The following is a 15004-nucleotide window of genomic DNA, read 5'->3' as shown; positions in this document are numbered from 1 at the left end:
CAGGGTCCTACCATGTCCAGCTTTTACCTAATTTACCAAAGTCAAGTTTATTGTCATTTAAACATACAAACTGTCAAACAAGACGATGTTTCTCTAGACCAAGGTGTGGCTTGGTACATATACACTGTATACTTGGTACACTGTAGTACATATAACTCACAAAAGTAAGTATAAAATCTACAGATAAATCAGGCATAAATAAATGCACCAAAGTATGTAAATTAAACATTGTAATGGATTAAACATTGTAAACAATTGAACACTTCAAATGCGATGTGGCAGGGAGTTCAGAAGCCTAACAGCCTGAGGGAAAAATCTGTTTCCTATCCTGACCGTTCTTGTTTTTATGCATCGGAGTCTCCTGCCTGATGGTAGAAGTCAGAGGATGGGTGGGATCCTTAATACTAAGGGCCCTGCATTTGCAGCACTTCTGATAAATGTTCCCAGTAGGAAGACCCCTATGGACTCTCGGCATTCTCAGTCTTTTGTAGGGAATTCCAGTCCAATGCTTGGCTGCTCCCATATCAGATGGAGACACATCTTGTCAGGATCCTCTCAATTCTCAATAGTGCCCTATAAAATACAGATAAGGTGGGGGGAGCCACATTCTCCCTAGGAAGTGGAGGTGCTGTTGAGTCTTTTTGTTCAGGGTGGTGATAAGGTCATCTGTGATGTTAAATCACAGGAAGTTAGTGCACTTACCTCTCTCTACAAAGGAGCCATGCATTTGCAGGGTGGGGGGGGGGGGGGTTCATCTGCACCTTCCTGAAGTCCAGCATTGACCAAAAATAATAACGCCTTGTACTTGGTTAAATTCAATGAGAAAAATTCCATCCCTTGCCAGAAATAAATCGAAAACAGTTCCACAAGTTGACGCTCCATGAAACATTCCTTGCCAAAAATAAATACAAGCCAGTTCGACAAATTGAGGGATCTCAGAAATTAGTATTGTTTATTTAGTAAGTTTGGTAGGAAATGATATCTTCAACTCACTGAGTACAGCGAGACAGTTTAACATACAGAGCATTGGTTAAAATGAAATGTTGAAAGCACTGGTATAAATGCATCTATAGTATAGTTATTGATACTTAGCAAGGATTTACTGTATAACATGTCAATGCGACTGAACTATAAAGTTATAGCACAGGGCTGATCGTCCAATGGCGATGTTAGCAGTTTTGATGGTAACAGCAGAACAGTGATGGATGTTTGTTAGTACTTTGACGGTCTGGCTCCATCTTCCTCTCAGATCCCACACACCTGTGTTCACCACACTGAAGAAACAGTCGGTGAGGTTGATCTCGAATGCCGCTTATGAGAATGCTGGTAGTTAGGGGTTACTGGGGGAGGGTTAGGCCACCGTCAGCAACTGAGAGGGGTTTCTGTACACAGGGAGTGCTAAGGAGAAACAGCAGGTTGTTGAGGCAGAGACTGGTTTAAGAAGTAGCCAGGTGCCTACTGTTCAAAGTAAAATTACAACAATACCTTTATAATCTTCTCAACTGAGAGAGTTTTGAGTTAAAGGTCAAGATTTCAGCTCCTTGTTAGCTGTGCAAAGATGCAAAATTATGCATTTGCTACACCAACGGGCAAAATACTTGTAGCGTCTAAGGAGGTAATATTAAAGGAAATGTTTGCATTGTTAATCCTCTGAGCACTAAACAAAAGGGCAAGATTCTGCAGCTCCTTTTCTCAATCTGTTTATTTTTAGAGCATCTATGAAAAAACTTGAGAACATCCTCAGACCTTGCGTGGGCAGACCTTGGGGTGCAAACCTATAGCTTACTGGAAGTGACTGAACAGGCAGATAGGGTAGTGAAAAAGACAACTGCTATGCGGCCTTCATAGGCAGAGGCATAGAAGAATAGAAGGGCATCCCTTTTGCACAGCGATAAGGAGGATTTTTTTTTAATAGCCGGAGGTTGGTGAATCTCTGATGCTTATTGCTACAGGTGGCTGTGGAGACGGTCACTGGGTATATTAAAGTGGAGGTTCATACGTTCTTGATTAGTATGGGCATCAAAGAATCTGGGGAGAAGGCAGGAGAATGGGTTTAAGAGGGAGAATAAATCAGCCATGATGGAATGCCCAAGCAGACTCAATGATTTGAATGACTTAATTCTGCTCCAATGTTTCATTGTCTATGAGAGTTGTGATATCATGTTGCAATTACTTAAAACCACACTTCCAAGTATTATAAGTAACACTGGTCACCTCACCACAGGAAGGAAGTGGTGCAGTAGAAATTGCCTGTAAGAGAGTCACCAGGATGTTGCCTGAAGGGTTGTATTTATGAGGCAGCATGGTAGTATAGTGGTTAGCACAATACTTTACAGCACTATCAACCCAGGTTCAATTCCAGCCACTGCCTGAAAGGAGCTTGGACGTTTTCCACGTGACTGCGTGCGTTTCCTTTGGGCGCTCCACAGTCCAGAGGCCTACCAGTTGGTAGGTTTCTTGGCCATTGTAAATTGTCCTGTGATTAGACTGGGGTTGAAATGGGAGATTGTTAGGTCAGTGCAGCCTGACAGGCTGGAAGGGCCTTCTCCGCACTATATCTCAAACAAATAGGCTGGGTTCACTTTCACCGAAATGAAGAAGGCTGAGGGGTGACCTTGTAGATATGTATAAGATCATGAGAAGCATAGATCAGGTCATTTTCCAAGGGCAGAGAAGTCAAGAACCAGAGTGCACAGATTTAAGATGACAGGAGGACTGACGGGTAAGTTTTTCACATGAGTATTTAGAAAGAGAAGTCTGAGGAGGGAGATAGTTACAGCATTTAAAAGGTGTTCTGGATAGATATTTGGACAGGAAAGGAGTAGGGACCTAATGGGGTTCACAAAAATTGGCATCACGGTTGGCATGGACGAGTTGGAGCATAAGATGAGCTTGTGTGGTGTACGATTCTTCTAAAAGTCAGTGTATTACAGAATCATTGAAGCATAGTTGTGAAACATGAAGTTTTGTCTGTTTTCTATAAACACAGTGGCCACTTTATTAGGTACCTCTGCTCGTTAATGCAAACATTGAATCAGACAATCATGTTGCAGCATCTTAATGCATAAAAACGTGCAGATATGATCAAGAGGTTCACCTGTTGCTCAGACCTACATGGGGAAGAAATGTGACCTTGGTGACTTTGACCGTGGAATGGTTGTAGGTGCCAGATGGGGTGGTCAGGATGAAGGGTCTCGGCCTGAAACGTCGACATCGCTTCTCCTTATAGATGCTGCCTGGCCTGCTGCGTTCCACCAGCATTTTGTGTGTGTTGTTTGAATTCCCAGCATCTGCAGATTTCCTCGTGTTTGCACATTGAACCTTAACATGGATGGGCTACAGCAGCAGATGATGAAGGACATAGACTGAGTGGCTACTTTATTAGGTACAGGAGCGATGTAATAATGTAGCACTGAGTATATTCTCTTTAAAATCGCTTATAAACTTGGCTCATGTAGTCCATCTTGCCAGGTTTTTAAACATTTAATACCATTCTGTATTTTGCTGCAGCAAATTACCTGTGGAAGCTGGGAGCAATTTTCCTCTGTTCTGTTAGTTTAGCTTCAAGAGAGCTGTGAAATGGAGAGAGCATGCAAATAGTTGCAATGCGATTTCTAGACGGTGCTCAGAGGATTAAATAGATGCCAGCAGGGAATGGCACTCAGGTTGGTGAAACGGTATGAAGGAGGAGGAAGCAACCCTGAAGCTATAGCGCAAAGAAATAAAACACACCTTTCCATACACAGATGAACTTCAGAAAACTGAAACACGAGTACATCAGGAAACCTGTCATGTTAACATGAACAAATAAGGTGTATCAGAATCAGGTTTATTATCACTGCCATACACTCTGTCCACTTTATGCCTGTGCACCTGCTGGTCAATATAAATATCTAATCAGCCAATCATATGGCAGCAACTCAATGCATAAAAGCATGCGGACATGGTCAAGAGGTTCTGATGTTGTTCAGACCAAACATCATAATGGGATCTAAGTGACTGTGTGAATGATTGTTGGTGCCAGATGGGGTGCTTAGAGTATCTCCAGAACTGCTGACCGCTTGGGATTTTCACGCTGAGCAGAATTTCGATTACAGAGAATGATGCGAGAAACAAACAAAAAAAAAATCCACTGAGTGGCACTTTGGTGGGCGAAAATGCGTTGTAAATGAGTGAGTTTAGAAGAGCATGGCCAGACTATTTCAAACTGACAGGAAAATGACAGTAACTCAACTAACTACGCGTTTCAACAGTGGTGTGCAGAAGAGCATCTCTGAACACGCGATATATCGAACCTTGGATTGGATGGGCTACAGTAGCAGAAGACCACACTGGGTTCCCAGGTGCATGAAATAAAGTGGCTGCTGAGTGCATGTAGCAGCAGTGCAGTGGAGGTAAGTAGCAGCAAACACTGAGTTGCAGCTGGGCTTCACCGTTACTGACAAACTGGAGCTGTGATGAAAATGAAGAGAACAGCTATTCTCAAGGAAGGAGGGATGGGCAGTTTAGATAATTCAGGTAATACAGACCCAGGTGGTTCAGAGGTTTGGCATGAGAAGGAGAACCTTTATTACCTGCCAGAATAGGGATGGCCTAACTCTTGAATGGACGGATGACTGCAAATGCCCATGGTCTGGCCAATTCCTTGAAGATAGGGACCGAGGTGGTGTACAAAAGAAGAGGACCGGCTGGCACAATCAGCCGGGTGATGCATCAGCCTTCAGTTTAGACTCCTGAGGATACCATGGGCTGAATGCGGGAAGGTGGACTCCTGAAATACAAAGGATGGAGGTTCCCCTACTGGTCAAAACGTGTTGTGCTATAAAACCGCTATCACTGTTTGCTTCCCGCCTCATGCCATGAATAACAGGACTGTCTGCTGACGTACTGGGTGTTGCTGCCATTGTGGCTGACCTCTAGGTGGACCTGACAGATTATTCACTGACTGGGGGGGGGGGCAACACTTGCCCCTATCTGACCTGGTACCTGCTGATTCTCCACTCAGCCATCCATCCACTTGCGTCCCATCACATGAGGAAATGACAGAAACTGACACGACCTGTATTTTGTTTTGGTTGGTGGGGAAGGGGGATGTCCGTAACACTGGAACACTCAACACTCCGACTTCGTTCTCATGCTGGAGGCTCTTCCAATGATGAAGCTGTGACATCGGTGAAGCTGCTCTCAGTCTCTGTAACATGCTAACATAACACTGTATTGGAAAATGAAAATCAGTTGTATCTATAAAAGAGATGTCTTGTGCTTGGCACCCAGCTCAAAAAGTTTAATCATCCTCTTCCTCCTCCATTTCTGTTTTTAACGGGGTCTTGTCAGGGACACTGAAGCATTTTCCGAAGAACCGGACAATGGACTTGTGCAGATGCTGTTTGACTGAGGCTTTCTCCATGAAGTGGCCCTCATCTGGGTATATCTGCAACAGTGTAAACAAGAATTGTGGATGAAGAGATGGTAAGCCGAGATGGGTTATATCATTGCCTGCTCCAACTATACACAAAGAACATAATATCAGTATGTTTGTAAATGGAATTGGTTTATTATTGTCACATTCACTGTGCTTCACTGGAGCAAGGGTGGGGGGGGAGGGTTAATATTTTTACTGCTGCTTCTGCTTGGGAGGGAGTGGGGCTTTGGGGTTCTGATGTTTCTGTCGTTCATTCTTTGGGGTTTTTTTTCTGTTCTGTGGATGTCTGTGAAGAGTAAGAATTTCAGGTTGTAAACAGTATATGTTCTCTGATGTTCAGTTGAATCACTGAACCATAGTATACTGAAAAGTTTTTTTTTGAGAGACCATCCAATAGTGGAGGCCAAGTCATTGGTTATATTTAACGCAAGGGATAGGGCCTTGACTTGTCAGGGTACAAATGGTCATGGGGAGAAGGAAGGAGATTAGAGTTGAGAGGGAAATGGATCAGCCAAAATGAAATGGTGGAACAGACTTGATGGGCCTAATGGCCTAATTCTGCTCCTATATCTTGTGGGCATATTTCAACACACCAGTACACTGAGGTAGCACAAGGTAAGAACAATAACAATGCAGAATAAAGTGTTAAAGTTACAGAGAAAGTGCACTGCAAGAGATTCTGCAGATGCTGGTAATTCAAATTAACACGGCGGGCCAGACAGCATCTATGGAGAAGAAGAGTTCCAGATCCTGATGATGGATCCCAGCCTGAAATGTCAACTCTTAGTTCCTCTCCATAGATGCTGCCTGACCTGCTGAGTTCCTCCAGCATCTTGTTTGCAGGTAGGCAATAAGGTATAATCCCATGGTGAGGTAGACTGAGAGGTCAAAACCTCATCTTTTCATCCGAGGTGCCTGTTAAATAGTCTTATAACTAACTGTAGTGTAGAAATTGTCCTTGGGACTGGTGGTATGTGCTTTCAGGCTTTTGTATCTTCTGCCAGCTGGGACAGGGTAGAAGACAGAATGCCTGGGGTCGATGATGTTTTTGGTTATGTTGGCAACGAGGGCTATAGACATGGGGGAGGGGGCGGAGCTGTGTGCACAACTCCTGAGATTTTTGAGGTTCTGGACAAGGCAGATGCCTTTATGTGAACAGATAGGACGCTTACTACGGTGTATTGATAAAAATTGGCGATGACCGATGTGGACATGTTGAATTCCTGAGGAAATAATGGGGCTGGTGAGCTTACTTGTTGGACCAGGACAGGCTGTTGGTGACGTTTACTCTTGGAAAATTGGTAGTTCACTAATTTGACACAGTTAAAAGTATCCCAAAAGAACATTCAAAACCAACATGCCACCAGTGGATGTTTAGGTCTGGCTGAGCTAACTTGGCTAAATCAATCAAGGAGCAAAAATTTATCAAGGGAGCTTCAAGACTCAAGGCCGAAGTAGGTGTAAAGAAAATTAGTGTAAGCTCAAGTTACGAAGGTCTATCTAAGGAACATTATGGCTTGAACTCAGCTATGTGAGGATGGAAGAGAGTCCTACTGAAAAGATTGTGGAACAGCAGAAAAAAAACTTCACCCTTTTATGACTAGGGGATCACTGAGTTATTGAATGGGAGAGCAGCAGAGGTGCTCATTTGGCAGACTGACAGTATCAAACTGCAGCAACAAGAGTCCCACTCCTCCCCTCAGACCTCTACCGTTCCTGACTCAAGCCCAACTCAAATCTGGAAGTTAATTTTGACTCCAGTTCCTGATCATGCATTCCACTTGTAGATTGCCTTCATTGGTAAATCATTCAGTCTGAGCCCAGCAGCTCTGGAAAAACCTTTCTCACCATTTAGTCCATGTAAATCTTTGTGGTTCTAAATGCTGCTACCAGATCCTACAAGAATCACAGAGCTATACAGCAAAGGAAACAGTCCCTTTGGCCTGACTTGTTTGCACAGACCAACTTGCCTGAGTTAATCCCATTTATCTGTGCACTGTTTATTCTTCTGCACAGTTGTTGACTGACCTGCTGAATTTTTTCAGCACTCTGTGTTGCCCTGGTTTCTAGCATCTGAATTCTTGTGTTCCTGATTGTCTGTGCAAGGCCCATATCCCATTAAGTCTTCCCTCTCCTTGTAACACTGATGCACCATCAATAACTCTCTGAGACGTGAGGTGAGATATCGGCTTTTATTGGCTGGAAGAAAGAACAAGCAGCAATTGACCACCACACTGCATCCTGGAGACTGAGACCGGGGTGATGTGCCCAATCGCCTTTATACCGGGGTCCGTGGGAGGAGCCACAGAAGCAGTCGGCAGGGGGGCGTGTCCAGACAGGTATATGTAGTTCACCACAAACATGTAGCAAACTGGTCAGCTCTTTCATATCTCTATCCCGGTGGTGCTACTATATTCACAAAACCTTAAGTCTAGCTCTCCCATTATTTTCACTTCTGCCTTTCTTTTCTCGCTACTTCAGATAAACCTACCATTCTTTTCATCAATCTGTTGTTTTTATGCTCATTTCTGTATTTACTGTTGTAATTATTATTTCCCAGTTCACTCTTTATTTAGTGAGCTTCACATAAGCAAGAAATTTCATTGCTCCCTCATGTATACGACAATAAACTAAACTGAATCTGAATGTTGAAATGTCTTTTAACTTTCATAATTCTACCCACCTGTACTATCTTCTCTGGCAGCTTGTTCAATATGCTCATCACATTCCTTTGAGAAGTTGCCCCTCAGATCTCTTTTGAATAATTCCCCTCTCACTTTAAAGTTGTGCCCTTGAGTTCTGGACTCCCCCCTCCAAGCCTTTTCCATTCAAGGGGAATAACTCCAGTCTCTTTGACTTCTGTTGTGTTACTGACAAAGTTAACCACAGGCTGGAGAACAGAGGGGTTCAAAGGAATGGATGAAAGTAAACTGTGGGAGTTATGTGAGAGTGAAGGGTGAGATTCATCTTGGAGTAGGTGAAAAGGTCGGCGCAACATTGTGGTCTGAGGAGCTGGACTGTTCTACGTTCAAATTCTACCCCAATGGCAGTCTGAGGGGAGAATGGAGTCTCCTTAAAAGCAAGCCTTTAAATACAAAGCCGTGGTTCTTAAATCATGCAAAGATAAGATACCTGCAAAGAATAGTTAGCCTTTGCATTGATTAAGTGGGTTATTAGGTCTGCCGTATGCTGGAAGTGGACAGTTTCTGAAAAAGAAAGAGAAAACGTTCAGGTAAAAAGGGAAAGATAACTTCAAATGTACGAGAGCTCAAACAGTGGAAGTAAACAGCATTCAAAGAGAAAACGAGTATCAGGAATGATCTATAAAACAAAGTGTTTACAGGCTAATCAGGAACAAAAGGAGGGAAGAGTCAAGGAAATATCCTCTGATATAGGTAGGGATCATGAGCTGATCTAAGTGTGTGGGACAGGTCCAGAGCTCAGTGGTCAGGAAGAAGGGAGGTTTGTGGCATGTGCTGAGCCTTGGTGAGCTTGTCTGTTTCAGCTGTAACACCCAGGTTGAAACTTTAAAAACTGAAACTTAACAACTTCAGTTTCCTGCTCCTTTTAAACTCAATGAAAAATATATTTTCCCACGAACAGGTGCAATAAAACTGTTTGGGGGTATTGGAGTACACTCTAGAAAATCTGCTTGTCTGACACACCGAAGTTGCCATACTGTTACTGTCGTTTATTGTTCATTGTTTTGTGACTCACCACCACTTGTGTGAGTGCAGTAATGGCCTGAAATGTCCCAGTCTCTGCAAACAAACAGATTTAAAAAATAGATCATCTTAGACAAGTAGTTCATCTTCTGCCCTGTACTCAAAGGAATGACTCGTTCATCTTATGGGGATACACTGAGCGAGCTAGGGCTTTTCTCTTTGGAGTGAAGGAGGATGAGAGGTGACTTGAAAGAGATGTATAAGATGCTTAGAAGCATAGAGCAGACAGCCAGAGACTTTTTCCCAGGGTGGAAATGGCTAATATCAGGGGACGTAATTTTAAGGTGTTTGGAGGAAAGTAGAGTGGGGTGCCAGAAGCATATATATTAGGAACACTTAAGAGACTCTTTGGAAAATAGACAGCTATGGGGCTGCGAAGGGTTAGACTGATCTTAGAGTACATTAAAAGGTTGGCACAACATTGTGGGCTGAAGGGTCTGTACTGTGCTGTACTGTCCTAGGTTCTCTGTTCTTAATATCCTGTACTCCAGCTTATGCAGCCTCGAGACTCTCGGAGACATTAAGGTTCTTGGTCCATTGAGAATGAGGTAAACATCTATAACACTAATCCTATACCATTTCCTTTAACTCAAATTCTAGACATGAGGGATGATTCACATATCAATCTGCACCTGTTTTAAGGAAACCCAAGTGGAGCATGTGTTCTTACTGTATATTAATCCAGTTTTATTCTTTCACTTTCCTATCAACCCTCTCCTGATTCTACTACCTATCTACACACTTGGGAGAAATTACAGAATCTCAAATATTGAACTGAATATTGAAAGGCCAAGATAGAGCGGATATGGAGTGTTAATGCTCAAACTACAAAGACGCTTTCTTTCATTAAAACAACTTTATCTTTTTCAGTCTCTGTTCAGTTCATGAGGGCCTCCATCTTTATACACAGAATCCTCCCCCCCCCCCCCCCCCACTTTTGCCTCTCGTGCACATTCCAACAAAATGCTTACTTAGTCCAAATCAACAGATCTCAACAGGGAGGATCTTTTGTATAGTGGGGGAGTCAAAGACCGGAGGGCATAGTCTCTGAAAAGAGGGACATCCATTTAGAACAGAAAGGAAAGAAATCTTCTTTAGCCGGAAGGTGGTGAATCTGTGGAATTCATCCGTTCAGGGTAAGTCATTTTGTATATTTAGGTTGATAGGTCTTGATTAATCAAGCTGTCAAAGATTACAGGGAGAAGGCAGGGAAATGGAGTTGAGAGGAATAAAACAAAAACAGCTATAATGGAATGGTGAAGCCAAATGGCCTAATTCTGGTTCTATGTCTTGTGCTGTTATGGTCTTTAAATCGCTTAGATAAGGGAGGAAACAGGAATGCCCATGGAAACCTAACACAATCACCCAGAGACTCCACGTGCACAGCACCTGAGGTCAGGATTGAATCTCCACAGCTGTGCGGCTGAAGGACTACTCCCCGTGCTATCATGTCATTTCTTCATCTTCCAACATCAATAGAGCAGCAAAAACAAGATAATGATTCTGAACTAATTTGCAAAACTTTGGGTTGTAAGGTCGCAAGTACACCCAGTGACCTCATTATTAGGTTCCTCGTGGCCACTGAGTGTATGTTCATGGTCTTCTGCTGCTGTTGCCCATCCACTTCAAGCTTCAATATGTTGTGTATTCAAAGATGCTCTTCTGCACACACTTTTGTAAAGCGGGATTTAATGAGATTTCTGTCACCTTCCTGCCAGCTTGAACCAGTACAGTAGGAAGAAACACTGACCCTATTAAAGAACCTCCAATGGCGCATATAGCAGAGGTGCTTCGTTGCAGCTCCTGCAACTCCAGTTCAATCCTGACTTCTGGTGCTGTCTATGTGGAGCTTGTGTGTTCTCCCTGTCACTGTGTAATTTCCTCTCGGTGCTCTGGTGATGCACTGTAGTGTAGTAGTTGGTGCAGTGCTTTCCAGGGTTTGATTGCTGCCACTGTAAGGAGCTTGTACGTTCTCTTCCTGATTGTGTGAGTTTCCTCTGCGTGCTCCGGTTCCTTCCCACATTACAAAGGTGTGAGGCATGTTATGCTGGTGCTGAAATCATGGAGACACTTGTGGACTGCCCTGCACAATCCTTGCTGATCTGATTCGACACAATTTCACTGTATGCTTGCCAGGTTTTGATGTACGTATGACAAATAAAGTTAACCTGTTATCTCCTTATCTTTATCCACATTGCCGAAGACACACAGATTACTATGGTAATTACCCCCAGTGGTGGGTGGGAGAATCTGGAGGGCATCAGTAGCAATGTGGGGGAGAATGGATCACAGGATAATTTAATAGAGTAAGGTTGCTCTGAAAGCAGGTAGAGACTTGATGGGCTGAATGGTCTCCTGTGGAAAGCTGTAGATGAATGTGGACATCAGGTCTATGTTCTGCTTGATCTCCATTCACCAAATGCATTTCATGTCTTGAAACCTCATTCTTTCCCCAAGATAGTTCTTGAGTTTTGAGCTCAAAAGCCATGAGGCAACGTTACAGTTTATGTGTTAAACACTGGTTGGAGCACACTTGGAATACGTTGCTCAGTTCTAAGCGGCTCATTATAGGAAGGATACAGAAGCTTTAAAGAGGGTGCAGAGGAGTATTACCAAAATGCTGTTGGATTGGAGAGTATGCCTTATGAGGAAACGATGAGCAAGCTAGGGCTTTTTCCTTTGGAAAGGTGCATGAGAGGTGACTATATAGAAACATAGAAAATAGGTGCAGGAGTAGGCCATTCGGCCTTTCGAGCCTGCACCGCCATTCAGTATGATCATGGCTGATCATCCAACTCAGAACCCTGTACCTGCTTTCTCTCCATACCCCCTGATCCCTTTAGCCACAAGGGCCATATCTAACTTCCTCTTAAATATAGCCAATGAACCGGCCTCAACTGTTTCCTGTGGCAGAGAATTCCACAGATTCACCACTCTCTGTGTGAAGAAGTTTTTCCTCATCTCGGTCCTAAAAGGCTTCCCCTTTATCCTTAAACTGTGACCCCTCGTTCTGGACTTCCCCAACATCGGAAACAATCTTCCTGCATCTAGCCTGTCCAATCCCTTTAGAATTTTATATGGTTCAATAAGATCCCCCCTCAATCTTCTAAATTCCAGTGAGTATAAGCCTAATTGAATCAGTCTTTCTTCATATGAAAGTCCTGCCATCCCAGGAATCAATCTGGTGAACCTTCTCTGTACTCCCTCTATGGCAAGAAAGACAATTTCCTCAGATTAGGGGACCAAAACTGCACACAATATTCTAGGTGCGGTCTCACCAAGGCCTTGTACAACTGCAGTAGAACCTCCCTGCTCCTGTACTCAAATCCTTTTGCTATGAATGCCAACATACCATTTGCCTTTTTCACCGCCTGCTGTACCTGCATGCCCACCTTCAATGACTGGTGTACAATGACACCCAGGTCTCGTTGCATTTCCCCTTTTCCAAATCTGCCACTGTTCAGATAATAATCTGTTTTCCTGTTCTTGCAACCAAAGTGGATAAACTCACATTTATCCACATTAAGTTGTATCTGCCATGAATTTGCCCACTCACCTCACCTATCCAAGTCACCCTGCATCCTCTTAGCATCCTCCTCACAGCTAACACCGCCGCCCAGCTTCATGTCATCCACAGACTTGGAGATGCTGCATTTAATTCCCTCGTCTAAATCATTAATACATATTGTAAACAACTGGGGTCCCAGCACTGAGCCTTGCGGTACCCCACTAGTCACTGCCTGCCATTCTGAAAAGGTCCCGTTTACTCCCACTCTTTGCTTCCTGTCTGCCAACCAATTCTCTAACCACATCAATACCATACCCCCAATACCGTGTGCTTTAAGTTTGCACACTAATCTCCTGTGTGGGACCTTGTCAAAAGCCTTTTGAAAATCTAAATATACCACATCCACTGGCTCTCTCCTATCCACTCTACTAGTTACATCTTCAAAAAATTCTATAAGATTCGTCAGACATGATTTTCCTTCCACAAATCCATGCTGGCTTTGTCTGATGATTTCACCTCTTTCCAAATGTGCTGTTATCACATCTTTGATAACTGAACTCTAGCATTTTCCCCACCACCGATGTCAGACTAACCGGTCTATAATTCCCCGGTTTCTCTCTCCCTCCTTTTTTAAAAAGTGGGGTTACATTAGCCACCCTCCAATCCTTAGGAACTAATCCAGAATCTGAGGAGCTTTGAAACATTATCACTAATGCATCCACTATTTCTTGAGCTACTTCCTTAAGTACTCTGCGATACATATTAGATGATTGAGTGGACAGCCAGAGAATGTTTTCCAGGGTGGAAATTGTTAATATGAAGCAGCACAATTTTATAGTGATTGGAGGAAAGTACTGGGAGTAGGGATGTCGGAGCTAGTTATTTTACAACGAGAATGGTGAGTGAGTGGGGAGGGGATGGTAGAAACAGATACATTAGGGACATTTTAAAATACTTGGATGCATGGATGATAGAAAAATAGGGGGTTATGTGGGAGGGAAGGGTTAGATTGATCTTAGAATAAGTTTGCATAACATTCTGGGGCCAAAGAGCTGTGCTTTAATGTTCTATGTCCTATGCTCTGTGTTCTATATCTGATTTGCAATATTCAGCATGGGATCTTTGAGAAACTTGTGGAACATGATTGATCACACACATACCATCTGCAGTCCCGTGGATTAACAGTAACTCTTCTTCTTTCAGCCTTAGCACACGATATGGAACCTCTGACACCTATGAATTAAAAAAGGAGAATCTCATTGAGTCCAGGTCACAACCTTGAGGTAATTTTAATACAGTCTTTTATACTAATTAAAGCAGAGAAATGCAATTAGCTTCAGGCATTGAAGAGCATTTATTCTGTCTGTTGTATGTCAGAAGTTTGGTTTTTAATAAACTTTGCAATGTAGAGTTGTATTTGTATTATAATGATTGTTGGGCAGTACAGTAGCAAAGCAGTTAGCATAATGCTATCACAGTGTCAGTGACCTGGGTTCAATTCCCATCGCTGTCTGTAGGGAGTTTGTATATTTTCCCTGCGACTGCATGGCTTTTGTCTGAGTGCTCTTATTTCCTCCCACATTCCCAAGACATAGATATTAGTAGATTAATTGGTCTCATGGGTGTAATTGGATAGTGGGGATTTGTTGGGCTGGAAGGGTCTGTTACTATGCTGTATCTCTATAATATATATAAAGAAATAACTTTTTTGTGTGGTTGTTGACATCTCCCCACCATTGCTACTATCTACAGGAAGCACTGCCTCAAGAAGACAAAGATCCCCACCGTAGGACCATGCCATCGTTTTGTAGCTACCATTGGGCAGGAGGTACAGAAACCACCAGGTTCAAGAACAGCTACTGTTTGGTTCTTGAGTTAACCAGCAAAACCCTAATCACAACAGTTTAGCAACACTGGGATCACCTTGCACTAAAATACATTTTTATCTTAGTTCAAATTGTGTTCTGTCTTGTAAAACCTGTGTATAATTTCAGTGTTTTTCCTGTGAATGCTGATTATACGATGCTATGTGGCTGAGATATGCTGCGATTATCTTTGACAGCGTTAAGAATGGAAATGTTCATTTTCCATAAGCTGACTTTCTGTGCCACTTAAGAGTCGACACCATTGTAGATTTGAAGTCAAATTTTGGGAAAGTGGGAGCTGTATGCTTGAGCATTGTATATAGCTAAGACATTCCAGGACAGTTATTCCAATGAATGTGTAAAAAGGAATATAGAAAGGATTTTGTACTGAATATTTGGGCAAGGGATCAAATTTGCAATGATGTGTGATAAGAATAGAGATTAGACTAAAGAGAAGGGCATTAATGCAGGAAGTAACAGAAGA

At 42.9% G+C, this 15004-nt stretch overlaps 1 protein-coding gene across 4 annotated transcripts in view; it reads right to left on the bottom strand.

Annotated features, from left to right (window-relative positions):
• Window positions 1-935: 935 nt before the first annotated feature.
• The window catches only part of dpp6a (dipeptidyl-peptidase 6a), a 642400-nt gene continuing 628331 nt past the window's right edge, over window positions 936-15004 (bottom strand). For 2 of the 4 annotated variants that reach the window (XM_059971851.1, XM_059971852.1), the window contains exons 24-26: window positions 13816-13888; window positions 8555-8628; window positions 936-5431 (exon numbers count right to left, since the gene is read on the bottom strand). In XM_059971851.1, the coding sequence (XP_059827834.1) occupies window positions 5285-5431; window positions 8555-8628; window positions 13816-13888 (294 nt within the window). In that variant the 3' untranslated portion in view covers window positions 936-5284. The remainder of the gene's footprint in view (window positions 5432-8554; window positions 8629-13815; window positions 13889-15004) is intronic. The other 2 variants (XM_059971854.1, XM_059971853.1) reach the window with 2 other exon arrangements.

Source organism: Hypanus sabinus, chromosome 6 (genome assembly GCF_030144855.1).
Source record: "Hypanus sabinus isolate sHypSab1 chromosome 6, sHypSab1.hap1, whole genome shotgun sequence".
Taxonomy (NCBI): domain Eukaryota; kingdom Metazoa; phylum Chordata; class Chondrichthyes; order Myliobatiformes; family Dasyatidae; genus Hypanus; species Hypanus sabinus.
This window is presented reverse-complemented; position numbering and strand designations above follow the sequence as displayed.